The sequence below is a fragment of the Leptosomus discolor genome, chromosome 16, assembly GCF_034619465.1.
Source record: "Leptosomus discolor isolate bLepDis1 chromosome 16, bLepDis1.hap2, whole genome shotgun sequence".
Classification (NCBI taxonomy): domain Eukaryota; kingdom Metazoa; phylum Chordata; class Aves; order Leptosomiformes; family Leptosomidae; genus Leptosomus; species Leptosomus discolor.
The window spans coordinates 13,208,760-13,227,019 of NC_141406.1; the positions used below are offsets into that span (position 1 = coordinate 13,208,760).

Here is an 18,260-nt window from a genome sequence, read left to right on the forward strand (position 1 = left end):
GTTTTTCTCTTCTTTGGATCTTGCTTTGTACTTAGTTCTGGGCAGTGCTCTTTACTTTAACCTGAATGTTTTAATGGAGGAACTAGATAATTAGAAAATACTATGTGTGTTTGCACTGGTAGTAATATAAGTGTATCTGCATTTCATTATGAGAGTAATTATTTCTGAATTTACTAAGCCATAGCTACTTTTTTTTGTGTGTTTGATGTACAATGAGTTTCCCTGACTTGCAGTCCCAAAGTACTGTAACTTTAAACCTCTCCTGTCTCTGTTTGGCTGTTAAACAGCGTACCTGTGTAGCCTTGAAATGTGACGTGTAAAGCAATTAACGTTTTCTTCCTCAGTGGGTGAGTGCTAGAGAGAGGTTTCAACAAGCAGCTGACCTTATCGATGCAGAACAACGCATGAAAAAGTCTATGTGGGGCCAGTTTTGGTCAGCACATCAGAGGTTTTTCAAGTACCTTTGCATAGCGTCTAAAGTGAAGAGGGTGGTGCAGCTGGCTCGGGAAGAAATCAAGAATGGGAAGGTAAGTTGATCAAGACCTATTTTTAAATATCTTTGTTAAATGTAAAGCTACTAGATTTTGTTGTTTGTAACACAAATACTTTCAGACACAGTAGTAGCATGCTTTTGTACTTCATGGTATTGAAGGTATTTAATGAGCAGAAATTCAGGCAAAAATAAACTTAGTCAGTCATCTTACTGACAATGCCTTGTATTCATTTGTCCTTTAGTGTGTTGTTATTGGCCTGCAGTCAACAGGAGAAGCAAGAACATTAGAAGCTTTGGAGGAAGGTGGTGGTGAACTGAATGACTTTGTTTCTACAGCAAAGTAAGACTGAAGTTTGTTAGAACTGTCCTTTACAAAACTAACCTTAATCCAGCTCTCTGTGTGTGGTAATTTGTCCTTTTGTATGTAACGCACGCATCAGTGCACGGAAGGCTGGGTATCCCTTGTACCTGTGTTCTTTACTTCAGCTGCCCCTACATAAAATCTGAGGGTGTGGCTCAGGTGAACCGTTAATTATTTCCTAGTTCTGCCAGCACCTTGAAAAGACAATTTCAGGTGCAAACAGCTGGTTCTGTTCTGCTCACACTGGGCAGAGGGAAAGACTTGCCAAGTGTATGCTGCGTTTATACCAAAGCAAGTTATAGTCATGACTTCCCTCTTCTCAGATGAGCCAGATGCAATTCTGAGGCTACCTTGCTGAAGATTAAGTTAATCTGTCATTTAAACTCTGAGCAATAAGATGGCAGTAGCAATACTACTTGATACCAAAACCAAATTTAACAAGTTATAAGTAATAGCGCTGTAACGTAAATGCCTCCTACTTTTAAGAAGGTGACAAATATAGTAATATAGGTGATAATTGTACAGAGTGCTTGTGTAACGGCATTCACAAGGAGGAATTCTTCAGAGAGTCAAGCAAGCTGTTAAAATGTTACAGATTTCTACTTTAAAGAAATGCAAATTTGACTGAAGAACCCTTTTTTCTTAAACAGAGGAGTGTTCCAGTCTCTTATTGAAAAGCACTTTCCAGCTCCTGACAGGAAGAAGCTGTTCAGCTTGTTGGGAATTGACTTGACTGCTCAAAGTAATAACAATTCACCCAGAGACAGCCCTTGCAAGGAGAACAAAATAAAGAAACGGAAAGGTAACGCTTAAGTTCTTGCCATAGTGAAAATGGCAATTTTAGAGCTGCCCAAGAGTGAACTCTGGGAAAAATAGGGGAGTGTAACTGTCAGTACATACACAAAAGAGCACATATTACAAATCTCTAAGACTTTTGTTAGAAATTTCCATTAGCAGATTTTAAAACCGCTGCTGAAGCAATATAACCTGTAAACTTACTTCTTTGCTCAAAATTGGTTTGATGTAGTCTGGGACCATATCCCAAAATGCCTTGTAGGTGTCAGACCTCTTCCTGATGCAGTCATGCAAATAATTGCTTTTTTTTCTTGAGGCTCACTAGAGAAGCCTAATACCACCCCCTTCCCAAACTGATTATATTCTTACCAAAAAGTAGGTGATCATACAAAACTTTGGGAGAGGTGTCTTACTTAAAAGTTAGATTAGGTGCTTTGAAACACTTCTGTTTTTAGAAGTTGAGTATCTCTAGTTTGTATGCAGTGGTGGTAAAACAAACCTCAACAGTAGACTACAAAGTCTAAACTAAGGTGGTGTTTGTTTTTTTTTTTCTTCCGGGGTGGTGGTGACGGAATTAGGTGAAGAAATAAGCAGAGAAGCCAAAAAAGCTCGCAAAACAGGTGGCCTTGCAGGTAGCAGCTCTGATGAGAGTGAAAGCGAGTCTGATGCTTCAGACAATGAAGAAAGTGACAATGAGAGCTCCAGATTTTTGAGTTCTGGAGATGATGATGACTTCAACCCTTTCAGAGATGAATCCAGTGAAGATGATGAAGATGGTAAGGCAGTTTAAGTGTTTCATCAAGCAAGTAGCTGTACTTGCAGATAGTCAGCGTAAAGTCTTTCCTGACTATCTCAGAGAGGCAAAATAAGACTTTTTGATAAGCAGTTTAATTCTAATGAGACTGGAATTAGTACTAGAATGTTGATTTCTTTTGTCTTAAGTAGCTTTTACACACTGGAGTTCAGGCTTCTGTAAGTCACACTTCGTAATCAGAATGTCGGTTTACAAAGGAAAGGGTGGCTTTTTGTAAATGCTTGACCCTTTTTGAAAATAACTTTATTTAACTTTAGATCCCTGGTTAATTAGAAAAGAGCATAAAAAAAATAAAGACAAGAAAAAGAAGAAAAGCATAGACCCGGATTCTATTCAAAGTGCCTTACTAGCTTCTGGTCTTGGATCAAAACGACCTAGCTGTTTTACTTCCACTGTTGGTACCACCACTTCTAGTACCAACACGCCAGGTAAGAATAAGTTTCTTTTGATGTTGATTCATTTTCTTAGCAGTTAGGCAGTGAAATTCTAAATCTTAAAGAGTCTCTCTTAAATTTCAGCCAACAGTAACACAAACAGCAGCTTTGTAACAAGTCAGGATGCTGTTGAAAGGGCCCAACAAATGAAAAAAGAACTGCTTGATAAACTGGAAAAGCTGGCTGAAGATCTTCCGCCTAATACACTGGATGAGCTTATAGATGAACTGGGTGGTCCTGAAAATGTGGCAGAGGTAGGCTGGTGTTCACACAGGAAAAATGGGTGTTTTCTTCTACTGCAGCTGTACGTTATCTGGCTGCAGTAAATCAGTGTTGTTGTTCCTCAAGGCTGCATGTTACCTACGTATCTGTTAAAGAGACGTTGTTTATCGGTTTTAGACAGTAATTTCCCAGGGAGAAGTGTCTATGTGACTTTGAATGCCTCTGAATTAGAGAAGCTTGAAGATTGTATTGGAATAGGGAAGAGCTCTGAATGGGTAACTAGGTTATCTCTGAGACTGGTGGGTGGACTGTCTGGTGGGTGAGGAGTTAGTTGGATGGTCGCGTCCAGAGGGTCGTGGTTAATGGCTCAATGTCCAGGTGGAGGTCGGTGACAAGTGGCATCCCCCAGGTCTGTCCTGGGCCAAGGTGGGATCAAGTGCCCCCTCGGCACATTTGCAGATGGTACCAAGCTGAGTGGTGGGGTTGTCACGCCTCTCGGGATGGGGAGGGAGAGGATGCCATCCAGAGGGACCTGGACAAGCTTGAGAAGTGGGTGCATGTGAGCTTTATGAGGTTCAACAAGGCCAAGTGCAAGGTCCTGCACTTGGATCGGGGCAATCCCCGATACCAGTACTGTGTCACTTCTACATAGGTATGTTTTGTTTTGCTTTTGGTTCCCTGAGTTACCTCTAAGTGTGTGTTCCACACAGCAGATAATGGCATCAACCAAAAAATAATCCAGGTTCTCTAATATAGTTTTGCACTTGGATTAAATTACCAAATCTATTGTAAGGTTGGTATGTGGATACGTAGCATTATTGCTTGAAGCTTACGGTCACGTAAGAATTTTGTTATTGCCATAATGAGCTCGTATTTCCTTTCATTTTTAAAGATGACAGGCCGCAAGGGCAGAGTTGTAAGCAATGATGATGGCAGCATATCTTACGAGTCAAGATCTGAACTTGATGTGCCCGTTGAAATTCTGAACATCACAGAGAAGCAGAGGTTCATGGACGGAGATAAGGTAGTCCTTAAAGAGATACAATTTAGAAAAACTTGCCGTAGCGACACTGATGCAGGTATTCCAGTTGTGGCTCTACCATTATCCCACAGTGACTTTTTTGATACTATAAGTACCACTTAAAAAGCATTTCTGTTCTCTGCTGTGTGGTGTTTTTTGGACTGGTATGTTCAGTGGTCCTGTCCAACGTGTGGCTGCAGTATCCCTTAAAGGTCCAGCTGTAGTTTGGGTGGCCACAGAGACCTGAGCTTGAGAGGTGTGTACACGTGCGCACACGGAAAGCTAGCACCTTTAGGCTGGTCTTGTAAACCAGCAGATGTTTAAAAGGCATATAAACCCTCCACATCTTTGATTCCTTTATCTGGATTACCGTGTACATCTGCTTCCAAGAGGAAATAATGAAATTCAGAAAACCACTGACTTGACTTGGTATGAGAAAACTTGCAGTGAAGGGCTGAAGGGAGAAGGTGGAGGTTGCTTACCTTAGCAAGGATTGAGAAGCAATGCTGGGAAGAGTGACAGCTTTTGTCCTTTACATTGCACTCTGAAAGAAAACACTGACTGGAATAACGGTAGAATTGCAGCTGATAAAAGGAGGGGGAGGGGGGAACCCCCACCTTTCCTGTGGTTCATTTGGGACACGCTACCACAAGAGGGCAAATCAAGTAGATGTAGCTTATGGTCTGTCATTACCCTTGAGGGTAAATACTCGCGTTCCTGTGAGTGACTTGCACGCGGCCCAGACATGCACATTCGTTCAAGGCAAATGCACTCGGATACTAGAATGGCCAAAGCAACTTGTTGCCTTCTCTGTGGTGCTTGCTGTCGGAGCAAGCCTCCCCGTGTCCCTCCCCTTTTCTTTCTGAAGTTGCAGGTCACCATCAGAGAAACCTGCCCTTTGGAACGGCAAGATTGCAACGTGCTGCCTTTCTTCGTTTGCACAGAAAGGTGGTGTTGAAATGTAAAGCAAAAACCACTCCTTTCAGTCTAAAAAATCCCATTAGCATTTCTAACTCTGATAAAAAGAACCGTACTTTTTCTCCCCTCCCCCAGTTCTTACAATAGGAAGACCAAATAACAGGGAAACCATTCCAGACCCATGTTAGCAGTAGCTGTAAAACTAAGGGTTTTTTTGAAACCGAAAACTGAAGCTTTATCTTGGATTTATGGCTAACTTACAACTCCTTTCTTAATAAAAGAACATTGCTATAATCTCGGAGGCTGCCAGCTCTGGTATATCGTTGCAAGCAGACCGTAGAGCTAAGAATCAGAGACGGAGAGTGCACATGACTTTGGAGTTGCCGTGGAGCGCGGACAGAGCAATACAGCAGTTTGGTAAATCGCTTTTTTGTATCCTTCCCCTAGCAGACTCAGTAATACTCACTGAATTTGCTGCTCATTAATGGAAAACAAGACTGACTAAGCAACCTCTTAAGGACCTTTCCGGTCTCCCTTTAGCTGTGAGCAAAATCACCTTTATCCATAGTCATAGCTAATAGTCTTGGAAGTTTTGAAGGAAACCTAGCAAGCAAAACTTAGACTGCAGCTTGGGGTTTTTTCATGTATCAGGTGTCTTTATGAAAGTTGCCACAACTAGAGCATTTGTGTGCTACCTTCTTCTGGCCGTAGTACAGCAGAAACTGATTTTCAGCAGGATGAAGTTCTGGCTTTTTTCTTTACTCTTCACGATTCACAGTTTATTAGAAATGTTCAATGAAGTGGAATTCATTTAACGTACGTCCTTCTACTTAATTACCCAGGAAGAACACATAGATCCAACCAAGTGACTGCTCCAGAATACGTGTTCCTGATTTCTGAATTGGCAGGAGAGCAGAGATTTGCATCTATAGTTGCAAAAAGACTGGAGAGCTTGGTAAGATTGTTTCAAGAAGTCTGTTCCTTCATTTGAGAAAACACAACTTGCATTTCTTTTTCTTAAAATTTGATTTAATTACAAATATGTTTCTTGACAGGGAGCCCTCACCCATGGTGACAGACGGGCTACAGAAACTCGAGACCTCAGCAGATTCAATTTTGACAACAAGGTGACTGTTCTGTTTCTGTGTAAAATCTCATGCTGTGGTGCTTGTTCCACAAACGACCTGTTGAGGAAGGATTTCTTCCATCTCCTATGAAGTGTTCTACTTCTAAGTGTGTGACTTTCTGGGAGGAGGCCTCTTTCTGAGATAGCCAGTAAACGTTCTTAATTCTGTTTGCAAAACCACATGGAACACAAATACGTCTGTAAATTACTTTTCCGCTTTTGCTTATGATCCAAGTCTTAAGTAAATGGTATGTGGCCTTTCAGTCACAATTGAAAGATTAATTTGGCAATTGTAATTAGCCATTAAGACTGGGCTGTTTGGGTAGTGTAGCTTATAACTGAAAAGCTAATAACCAGTTCCATTTGCTATTGCAGAGAAAAATGTTTTATTGTGGATTACAAATACTTGTTAGACCATGTGTGCTGGGGGCTGAGGCACAAACGCTGGATCACATTGTTAGAGCAGATTTCTCTTTCTCACGCAGTATGGCAGAAATGCTTTGGAGATCGTTATGAAGTCCATTGTGAACTTAGACTCCCCAATGGTCTCGCCTCCTCCTGATTTTCCTGGAGACTTCTTCAAAGGCAAGTACAACTCCCTGGATGTCATAGCTACCTTTTGATCGTTCTCCAATATGCAGAAAATACAAATAATTTTGCAAATGAAAAAAAATAATGCTAGAAAACATTGTTTAGTATTTAAACCAATCGGCTGGCCCAGATCGACTCCCACGGGATGTTACTCCTACGCACATTGCTCGAATGTTGAAGTTCACGTATGAAACCAGATAGGTGAACTCTGTGTGAGGCATGTTCTGTATCTGTCTGGCCAAAGTGCTCTGGACAGTTCTTAAACTTCGTTTTCCCGTTGTGTTGCAATATCTTGTTCTGCCATTACTCATTTTCTCTGCCTGTGCTTCCTGGAAGGGCAGAAGGCAAAGTTCTGTTCTTATTGATGTTTTGGGTAGAAGTTGCAAGCAGTGTCCTTGAGGGGTGTCAGAAGTTCTAGAATTGGATCCTGAGACAAGAATGCTCAACAAGCTGTTACTGCATTCGTTTATTTTTAGACTGCAAGGCAGCTATGGCTTAACTTCTTTCTTTTTCCTAGATGTTCGTCAGGGGTTGATTGGCGTGGGCTTGATAAATGTAGAAGACAGGTCTGGAATACTAACGCTTGATAAAGGTATTTGTGTGTTTAGTGTATCTTTAGAATGTCACTAGGAATATCATCTGTCATGATGGACAGTGGGTTCCTAGCAACAGAACTGAAGCTGTAACTATCTAAAAAGTGGCTTTTTTGGAGAAACTCAGAATGTTTTCCTAGTTTCTGAAAGAATGGATTTAAGTAGTCTTTTTGAGACTCTGAATACCAATTGAGAGCTTGATGTCATCAGACTTAATCTTTGTTGACCTAATACGTGTATTTCTTTTTTTTTTTTTTTAAGATTATAACAATATAGGGAAATTTCTGAATAGAATTCTTGGTATGGAAGTACATCAGCAGAATGCTTTATTCCAGTATTTTTCTGACACGTTAAATGCAGTTATTCAAAATGCTAAAAAGAATGGAAGATATGATATGGGCATCTTAGGTGAGTAAATAAATTTCTCAGTATTTGTGTACTTAAGTAAGAACAGAGAAACAGAATAACTCTGTCCTTTCCTTTTTAAGATTTGGGCTCTGGGGATGAGAAAGTCAGGAAGGCAGATGTTAAGAAATTTTTAACTCCCGGATATTCTACCTCTGGACATGTAGAACTATATACAGTAAGTTAATTCTGTGTCGTCTTTGTATGAGCTAATAAAACTTGGCAGTCACTGAAACGTGTGCTGAGTGAGGGGAGGTTCCAGGCCTTTCACTGGGCAGTACTTGGTTCTATGGTTCTTTAGTTCCTCTGTCTGTTTTGAAGTCTGTTCCTGCTCAAATACCCCGGCCCTGCTCTCTTCTAGATCAGTGTAGAGAGGGGAATGTCTTGGGACGAAGCAACTAAGATCTGGGCAGAACAGACGGGTCCAGATGATGGATTTTACTTATCAATGCAGGTAAAAGTCTTTGTCTCTTGGATTGTGTTCCGGGAACTTCTGTGGGAGCTAACCAAATACACGGTCTCCTCTGGAAAAAATTTACTGTTCAAATTCTTTGCTGTCAGTTTTGCAAAATGCTTTCAATCTTACATTAAAATTCATAGTTGTGATGTTAATGTAGATTGGTGATCCTGTCTTTGAAAGGTGTCCTCCTTCTTACTGCTTGTGCTCCTGCGCGCACACACGCGCTGTTACTGTAAAGTACATGGTGTGGAATCACTTAAGATAGATGCTGTCAGCGTGTTTAAACTGATGAAGTTTTTGGGTTGTCTTTTTTTTTTTCCAGATAAGAAATAACAAGAAAACCGCTATTCTAGTAAAAGAAGTGAATCCTAAAAAGAAACTTTTTTTAGTATACAGACCAAATACTGGGAAACAACTCAAACTAGAAACATGTGCAGACCTGAAAAAGAAATACAAGAAGGTAACTATTAAAATTATGCTAGTTTGCAACGTAGAAAACTTTGAAAAGAAATAAAAGGACTGTCTTTTTGTGGTATTTGTGTATAATTCTGGCAAGTCAAAAACTAGGCTTAGAGCAGAGCTTGTATTTGGGTCGTCTTAAGTGTTTCTACATGGCTTCTCCATTCCTGTATTGAAAGCTTTCTGAATATAAATAGTCTGTGGTGTGGTAATGTAAAATGAGGGGGTTTTTTGGGTCTAGCAAGGAGAAGTCTTGCTTTTGTGTACGGTGTACAAACATGCTCTTAAATAAGCAGCTATGTGCAGTGTGTTCTAAGCAACAGTTCTGAAGCTTCAGCTGTTGGCTGATGAGGTTTTAAATGCTGTGATGGGTTATTTTGTTTAGAGGCTGGTAAGGTATCTGACACTTCAGCAGGTTTATGGTGTTGAATATGTAAAAATGTGAGGGAATTCTGAGATCAGGTTGGTTACTGGAAGAGCTCTGAGATTCTGCTGTTCTTGTTACTGAGATTCTGCTATGTTCAGGCATCTTGCTTATCCCTTAAGAAGGCATTTCCATAGAATAGCCTGAAATTACAGGATAATGTACTGCTCTTCACCATCATAATGCTGGTGTTCCCTCTTTCCTCATAGTGATTACCAAATTGCTTTTGTTCTATGCAAGTCTTGATGTATTTTACTTTATTATTCCCACTTTTCCAGGTACCTTCTGAAGATGCTCTGCCACACTGGTTAGAGCAGTATAATTCTTCTGCGGATACCTGCACCCACGCTTACTGGTTAGTGTTTGTGTGCACGTGGGTGCTTTAACTTACACTTTTTGCCTAAACTGGTTTATCACTACTTGTGTTCTTCTGCTGTTCCTGTGAAATCTTGTGTCTCTTGCTTAAGAAAAGTTGTCCTATACCCAGTCAAGTGACCCAGCCTTTGAGTGGAAACATCGAGCTTTGCACTTGCCCTTGAAGTCCTAACATATTAGATGGCTGCTAATGTGTAAATTGCACTCCAGTAGAAGTATAATGACCCAGGAGTAGCTTGTGCTTTAAGTGTCTTGATCTGATTTATAGTTGAGGTCTTATTTGGGGGGAAAAATACTTCATGTAGAGATGAGATGTCAGAAACAGCTGCTGTTGTGCTACATCTAACAGTGTGTCTGAACTCAGGAGCTGATGTCTTAATTCCTGAGGAACAGCATAACTGATAGAAGTTTTTGTTTAAAACTGGAGCTTCTGAAATGCACTGATCAGATACCAGTTTCATATGTACCTGATTCAGGTTCTCAGGTGACCTAAATGAGCGGTATCTTACGCTTGAAGCTCTGTCTGTACATTTTGAAGATGTGGTCCTAAATAGGCGAACGCTTCTCAAAGCTTTACCACTAGAGGCGTGCTGTGGATAAAGTGTCCTTCCCTTACTGTCTGCTTGCAGCCCGCGCTTAACTGTGAATAAGTGTTAAATAACTTCAAGTCTTGTTTTTAATTGAATGGGACACTTCTCTTTGCAGAATTCTCCTGAAAGCTTTTTTTTTCTCTCTGCTGTAGGAGAGGCAATTGTAAGAAGGCAGGCTTGGGATTAGTTTGTGAAGTGGGACTCCGCTGTCGAACTTACTATGTCTTGTGTGGTTCAGTATTGAGCGTCTGGACAAAAGTAGAAGGCGTTCTAGCCTCTGTGAGCGGTACAAATGTGAAAATGCAAATAGTTCGTCTAAGGACAGAAGATGGGCAGAGGATTGTAGGTGAGTGGTTTGTCTGTTCCTGTGTTTCTATCTTGGAGTAGAAGGTAATTGTAACTTACAAGTCACTCTGTGTTGAGAGTCACGTAGGGGACTTTATAAAGATGCTTACGGGCGAGAAGTCTCATCAGTGTGTGTGGGGGGAGGGGCAGAGGTACAACTGTTAAAATGGGTATCTGTAGGACGAACACCGTTACGAGCTAGGTTAAAGGAGGAAGACATTTTTTTTGCAGCCAGGCTTTGCAACACTTATTCCCTCGGTTCTTTTGATTTACTAGGAACAAAGCTGTCATATTCAGCCTGTTCCAGCCAAGCTACTTCTGAAACCGTAAGGGTTTTCCTTTTTTCCCCCCACTTCTGGCAAAGAACAGTAGGCCCTGGAAATGGTTGTTTTCATGGATTTTGAGCTACCGAAAGCCACGTGTAATCAATAGTTTAGAATGACTTCAAGATGAGGAGGTCACTTCTTGTTGCTAAACCTCAGAGGCTGAAATCGCCGTGTTTTTTTAAAATGTGCGTCTCCTGTGAATGTGTGATCTCATGGCAGCTCCTACCCTAGTAACAGGTTTCTAAGATGTTGAAACTAGTTTTTTCATGTTTAAACTTTTATGGGGGTGTAACTTCTGTGAGACTAGAAAAGCAAAAGTAGCTGGCTTCTCATTTGATGTGGCAGCCGGTAACATGAGGATAAAACTTGTCTTCAGGGGCAAAATGGCAGCTTGCTGTTGCTTCTGACCTAACGCATCTCGTGACTTCTGAAGATAAACCTCTATTGAGAAGCAGAACTTGTAGCTGCGCTCGATTAGGCTTGACAATAAAATGGTCACTGTTGACTGTTGCCTAAATGAAATGGTGGAATCCTCAGCCTGAGGTTTTGCCGAGCAAATTGTCTATGTGCTTACGAAACAATTGATCCGTTGCTGTTTCCAGGTTTGATCATTCCTGCAAATTGTGTATCGCCCCTTGTGAACCTCCTGTCAACGTCAGACCAGTCTCAACAGCTTGCAGTACAACAGCAGCAGATATGGCAGCAGCATCACCCGCAGAGCATCACCAATTTCAACAATGCATAAGAGGACAAGCTACAGGTGTTGACTTTGGTGTTTGAGGAAAAGGCTGTAAAAGCATATCACTTGCATAAAATCAGGGACAGATTCCAAAGAAATATAACTTTTTCAGTTCAGTTGTGTGCTCTCAAATACTTTGGGAATAAAGAGATCTAAAAAGGTTGGTCGAACTGAAAGCCAGCAGTTGTTTATGGTGGTGCATCTGTCTTTCCTTATGCTCTCTGTAGTGCTTCCTGTTTGCTTTTACTTTTGGCCTTTTAAGCTACAAACCACAATTTGTTTGAAAATGCTTGAAAATCCCCAAGCAGGCTTTATTTTTATCTTGTCATACAGTGCTCAGGGTTTAACGCAGTGCATCAATGCCATTGCTGTGGGAGATATCCTTGGATGCATGTATTGAGTATATATATAGAAAATATATATTGGGTTTTTCTCTTCGATTTATGAGTTTATACAAGCATGAAACCTAGAGGTTGCACATCATGCATTCAGGTTCCTTCCCAGTTTCTGTTTGACAGTGCATGTCTTTGGAAACGGGCATGGACAGGATAAACACACACGACAGGAATTCAGAGAGAAACACAATCTTAGTTGTACAGCATTGGTTATTGCATTTTTTTATAGTGTTTATACCCAGGTGTTGCATTTTTTCTGGTTCTCTCCTGGGGGTTATATATTTGAGTCTACAACATGTTCTTTTTGTGATAAACATCTTAAATTAAAATTAGTTCATTTTTAATGTATTAATGGTATTCCTAATGTGTACTGCAAAGATGGCTGGATGCCTGTTTTCCTTAAATTGAAGCATTTCCTTAATCCGAGGTGGTTATGGAAACTTAAGTGCAAATTCACTTCCATCTCGCATACAATCTTCTATTTTTTACTTCATTAATGTAATTTAATTTGTCACTTGTAAGATGAAACCTTACTTGAGCTGTAAATTAGAGAATGGGAAACACTTGAGGGTTCCGCTGTATGTGCTGTTTCTGTTACCCAGTAACTTGAATACTGTTTAATATGTTGTAAGACATTGTAGAGTTTATCTGGAGCTGTTTAAAAGAAATTGTAATGTACAAATGTGAATAGTCACTTATCTATAATATGGGTAAGTTTTGTTTTGCCTATAATAGTAGATGTTTATAAGAAAGTGAAGGACAATGTTTGTCATTTCTTGCTTGCACAGGTTGCACTATTGAAAAATTGAGATTGTATAAACCTGTCCAAAAAACCTACAAGATAATGATCTTGTAGATGTCAAATAAAAGTTATTGTACTAACAAGAAGTGGAGTCTTGTTTAGGCAATCACTGTATTCCAAAAAAAAACTAACAAGTCTGTACAATTGGAATTTGACAGGACTTGGCATGTTCCAGTCTGCTTTAACCAGGCTTCTGCCTTGCAGTGCACTCATTAACGAGGCAAGCAGTAAACTGGGTTTAAACCTTGATGCATATTTTAAGTCAGGCTCACCTGACAGAGCAGCAATCCACCGCAGCCTGTGTCACTTCTGTAAACGCTCACTGAGCCAGACTCAAGTGTCAGAAAGAGTTTTTCTGTAAGTAACAGGGCCAGAAGTTGCACAACTTTGGGCTGAAGTGAATTATTTCACCTGAGGTTCTGTTAACGCTGCCTGGGCCAGCACCCCAGTGTCGGGGAAGGTCTGCCTGCTGTCCTTAGCTCCCAGTCTGAAATGGTCAAGGGGATGAATCCCCTGAACATGCCTGTGACTAACTGAAAATACAGACCAGGAATTAAACGGTCAGGCTCCCTACTGCCGTAGTGCCTGCTACGTCTCTGTAACGTGCTTGTAATGCAGGTGGTAGGTGTGGGAGCTTAACCTCGGTAGGAAAGGGACGCTTGTCCGAGTGCTGTGATAGCAGCAGGAGCTGATTATGCCCTGGAAAACTGGACCACAGACAGGTTGTTGGGGAGGATATTCATGTGTTTCGTACCCACCCTGGGATGTGTTTGGCATCCCTTCCGGGAGGAGCAACAGGATTCTGAGAAGTGTGGTGACAGAGCACTCTTGCAGCAGATAGCGAACCAAATTGCTAGTAACAGCAAGCGCGGGGGGGGACTGTGCTGCCTTTTCCTTTGTTGTTTTTAGTTACTTGGTGTAGAAACTTCCCCCATCTGAGCTGGTAACATTTTAGATCTTAATCCTCAGTAAGGTGGTTCTAGAAGTTGGTAGGTTCACAAATAGTGATTTTTTAACAAGTCACTGTTTAAATACACTTCAGTTCCTAAGTGCTCTTCTCAGCCTCTTGTGCTAACTGGGGTGGTTTGGATGAGCAAATACTGAACTGGTTATTCTCTATATTGATAACTGAACCACGCTATTTTGGGAGTTCATAGCATGTGCTGTTCGCTCGCACCCTCTTCAATTTCCAATGCACTTGTCCCCTGGAGGGGGGAAAAACCTGACAGTACTTAAACGATCTGTGAGATCCCCTTCCAGAAATCCATTCTCCCACTTGCTGTCCTCTGCTACTTGCCACTGTCAATGTCTTGGCTTTGTCACTCAGTTACTAACACCTCTGCATCCACAGCTCTGGAGTGTTAACGTCATCTTAAAGGTTAATACAAAAACCAAAACCAGCCTTCGAGCCTCTTGAAAGTTCCTGCTTGGTGGCTGGGGTGTGGTTTTTTGGTAGTATTTTGTTCCTTGCATGAACTGCTGATAAAGCTTGGGGGAGAAAAGGAATATAAATAGTATTGTGGATGGGATAAGGAACAGCTCTGTGGTATCCTCTTGTAGCACTGCTCATAAGACAAACTTCCTCACGGGGAGGAAAAAGGAGAGACCAGCTGTCATGTCAAATAAATTACCAGGCTAGGCAAGAATTTGTATTTTTCCTACCAATGGGGCATTGATCTGCTTTCTACAAATCACTGTCTGAAAGGGATATAAAATTTATAAAGGATAGATGCCTGATAACAGGGGCAAAGCTAAATTTGGTCAAATGGTAGTAACCCCTGTGAGCTCTGGAAGCATGCTGTAGAAGGGGAAGATACATTTTTAAGATGATTTGAGAACTGAAGGGATAAAATTTTGGGTTTTCTTTTTTTAAGCTGTCTTAACAACTAAATTTTGGCTTGTTAACTAGTTGCATACTTGAGACATGTCTGACACAGCAAATGCAATTGTAACCCACTAAAACCCCCTCTGCACAGCAAGTTGGTTTTTTTCTTTCAAATCGCTGTATGGTCCGTTGGGAACACGCCTCTTGTAAAGACTCCACGTTCCCCGAAGATGCTCAGTGTCTAGTCAGTGTGTAGCATTTCCTTTGTAAATGAAGAAAGCTCTGCAACCTGTAAACGTGTGTCAAGTGAATTACCAAGGGGGGTTTGTATTTTTCTTTTGCGTTTGGAATAAGCTTCATTCAGATCCCATCGCAGTCTGTACATATATAGAAAGAGTATGTATGTATATAGAGATGTTAAAGGCTACTGAATTACTGAATGTAAATAACTCTTGCTTTCCTTCGTGTTTTTTTTTTCTTCATGACCTTCCCAAGATGTATTCCTATTTTCTCAACCTGCCAAGCAGGCAGTTTGTGTGTACTTTGAAATATATATAGCATATATAAAACTTCCAAGGGACGTGTGCATACATTGTAGATGTTATATGTTGTCGTCATTTTTTTCAAAACTATCAATTGTCTGTCTTCCGTGACCCTTTTGATGCTATGTGGTTTTATTCTATATTTTTAGTGTATAATGCATTTTCTTGAGAGAAATTGATTCCCGATGTCGTTCAGTGACTGGTACTATTTGCTTCTTAGTGCCTGTATCAGAGAGAAACAAATATTTGAATTTTCTTGTGGTTTGTTTTCTTTAATGTTTTGAGTGCTTTTCAGATCTTGAGCTTTAATCCTAGATATATTTCCATTTTCTTCCACTTACTGCAGTGTCTCCGGTTGTGCATTCACTGAGCTCCTGCAATACGAGTTCCAGAATTAAATGCATCAGCAGTAGGACTTGCCCACTGTCCTGACACGTAAAAGCATGATTACTGCATTCATATTAGATGTTACCTGTCTTAAAAACACTCTAGCAGGACGGTAATTTGAGCGTAGAAAGGTGCATCTGTTGTGGAGGATTTCCTGGGAAAGTTTTGAGCTTCCTGGAAGGTCTAAATGTGCAAAATGGAAGTAATGGAACTTTCTTACCTTTGAAAAAATGGTGCATATTTTTAATTGCCAGGTAAAAATACATATATTTCCATCAAAGATTAATGAGAAATCCCTTGAAATTGTCTCTCATTTAGCCCTTCAGCTTCCACCAGTTGTCATGTGGGTTTTGCCCTTCTCTCTCTGGGAAGGAAGGACTGTGTCTGTGCAGTTGCTTCCTGAATTAAGTGGTTTGCAAAGTCCGTTGACTGGAGAGTCATGGCAAGAGGCGTCCAGCTGCAAACAGCAACGCAATACTTCTGGTAGTTTCTGTGGTCAACACAAGCTTTAACAATGAGCGTGGAGAAATAACGGAGGTGCTGTTGTCGTGTACTGGCAGCTGCGGCGTATGGTTCTGTGTCAGACTCTCGTGGTAAAGACTGACAAAGTTGGCAGGAGGAATAAAGTACCGCAACCGCAAACATGCCTGAGTGCAGAGTGAGACATGGGAAACCTCGAGGGCTGACGCTTCAGCCGAGAGCAGCATTGGCCTCATTCGCTGCTTAGGTTGTATGCTGAGTTTGAAAAGCAACAACTCTTGATTTAAGGAGAAAAACATGAAGGGGGGAAGAAAAGACTGGGAATGCCAGTGTTTCTCAGCCACAATGACAACAGCTGAGGGCAGATTGCCTCCAAACGCTGAAGCTGAAGAGAGGGATAAGTAAAACCTAGCAAGGACTTCCCTGATTTGATGGGCTTCACTATTTCTTAATTAGTCCAAAATAATGTTCAAGTGAATGAAGTCTGAGGCAGTCGTAAAGTTCAAGTGTAGGAGCTGGACAAGTTTAAGCTGAACCAAAACTCATATAACGAATTTTTTGCCTGCTGTGTCATGAACCGATACTGCGGGGGTTTGCCGAACTGCACGGCAGGCGTGTGGAGGATGCTGGTGTTTCTTGCCAGAACACATCTGTGCTGAGAGAGAAGTAAGGGTGCACTTGAGCAGGAGCTTAACCCATGCAGAAATACATTGGGACTGAAGCGATGTGTTTTGTTTATAGAAGTCCTGCAGCGCTTAACACATGGCGATTCAGGTATTTTAAGTTTTATTTTGTAGGAACTAAGTTTGGCTTGTGTTTCTGAACGTAGCTGTGCTCAGGGCATAACTTTAATGAGACTGGTCACCTGCGGAAGAGTCATTTTCCTGGACTTGATTGGCATTGGGAAGGATAAAGAGATATTTCCACTGACATTCTTGGTTGCACACATGCTTAGGTAGCTACTTTTTGATTTGGAGAGGATAACCAGTAAATGCCAGATCCATCGCAGGCACATAATGGCATTTTCATTTGACAGGTGATTTGGTTTATTTTTCAGTCATTGACATAAAGTCCCTGGGCCTCCTGCGTGTTGTTTGAGGTGGGTGTTCACTGCCTCAGCACCTTCCAGCGATCGTGTGGAGGGGCTGTACCGCAGCCCTGCAGGAGCGATTGCTGCGAGACTCCCTCTGCACAAAGGACACGCTATTTTGTCTAAAGTAGGACTTCACTATTAGTGCTTCTTCAGTCCACACCTCTGTTAGCAACTATTTAGTCTACACCTCTATTAGTTCCAAAGACACGCCCCATTTCAGATGGATTGTATGTGTTCTTTTTATTGCGTGCCCTGATTGGAAACCTTTGCCAACCTTAAAGACTTCATCCTCCAGCGCAGTGCCGCGCTGCGTGTCCCTGCGTTGGCCGTGTGAGCAAGGCAGTACCTGTGCCTGCCAGCTGTCCTTGTACAAAGTGGTAGAACTTTGAATGCCCAGCAATAAAACATCACAGCAATGGTAGCAAGAGTTCTACTCACAAAAATGACAAACTGTGGAACATGATGAATTCTTTCTTTCTTTCTTTTTTTTTTTTTTTTTGGTAAAAAAATGTTAAATAAATTAAACCAACTACTACTTTGGGTTTTTTTTTTTTCCCCTTTTAATTTTCTGATGCGGAACTTACCCACAGAGGTTGTTTATGCTGGAACGCCTTTCTGCATACATTAAGCATCTTCATTGTCACTTCATTTTAGGAGTCACGTTGTAATAATCCGAACATCTTTTCTTTCAATCCACTTAAATACCTGGCACTTAACATGGTTAATTTCACTGGTTAATTAAACTGGCTTTATTGGTAGTTAAGAGCAGATTCATGACATTCTCTGAATGCTAATTGTAATGATCTTAAAAAAGGGAGGAGAGTTTATAAAAGCTGTATCAAGATTGGAAAGTATCCGCTTCTCCACATTTTATGCATGGCATGCAAATATCTTTCCTTTATCCAAAGAGCTAGTTTGGGATACACAGACTAATCATATTTTTGTAAATCATTTTATATTGACTTTTATTCTTATTTTCCCTGAATCTGGAAAAGTGATGATGCCAAGTTCTCAGCAATAAATGAAGATGCCCAAACCTCAGAATTTAATTATTCATTTTCATAAAGCAGTTGACTTTGTTCTGTAAGTAAGGGAGAAATGTCTTCAGAAAGGTTTTGGTTGGCTTTTTTCCAATATGTAAATACTACACCTTAAAAATGCCAGAGAGGCAGCTCGTGAGCTGATGGCTTCTACCTTTGGAAGTCCAGGTCTGGTTTATATGTTCCTTCCTTCCGCATTTATAAG

The 18,260-nt window shown here is 41.0% G+C and overlaps 1 protein-coding gene across 1 annotated transcript in view; it reads left to right on the forward strand.

Annotated features, from left to right (window-relative positions):
* Nucleotides 1-15,319, forward strand: part of SBNO1 (strawberry notch homolog 1) — a 34,936-nt gene extending 19,617 nt beyond the window's left edge. Inside the window, exons 14-32 of the mRNA XM_086474143.1 lie at nt 345-527; nt 736-833; nt 1,505-1,656; nt 2,228-2,425; nt 2,721-2,891; nt 2,982-3,151; nt 4,012-4,143; nt 5,340-5,475; nt 5,901-6,013; nt 6,114-6,185; nt 6,670-6,769; nt 7,293-7,367; nt 7,630-7,776; nt 7,857-7,951; nt 8,135-8,227; nt 8,556-8,693; nt 9,395-9,471; nt 10,234-10,427; nt 11,355-15,319. Of these exons, the coding sequence (XP_086330269.1) occupies nt 345-527; nt 736-833; nt 1,505-1,656; nt 2,228-2,425; nt 2,721-2,891; nt 2,982-3,151; nt 4,012-4,143; nt 5,340-5,475; nt 5,901-6,013; nt 6,114-6,185; nt 6,670-6,769; nt 7,293-7,367; nt 7,630-7,776; nt 7,857-7,951; nt 8,135-8,227; nt 8,556-8,693; nt 9,395-9,471; nt 10,234-10,427; nt 11,355-11,497 (2,487 nt within the window). The 3' untranslated portion in view covers nt 11,498-15,319. The remainder of the gene's footprint in view (nt 1-344; nt 528-735; nt 834-1,504; nt 1,657-2,227; nt 2,426-2,720; nt 2,892-2,981; nt 3,152-4,011; nt 4,144-5,339; nt 5,476-5,900; nt 6,014-6,113; nt 6,186-6,669; nt 6,770-7,292; nt 7,368-7,629; nt 7,777-7,856; nt 7,952-8,134; nt 8,228-8,555; nt 8,694-9,394; nt 9,472-10,233; nt 10,428-11,354) is intronic.
* The last annotated feature ends 2,941 nt before the right edge of the window (nt 15,320-18,260 follow it).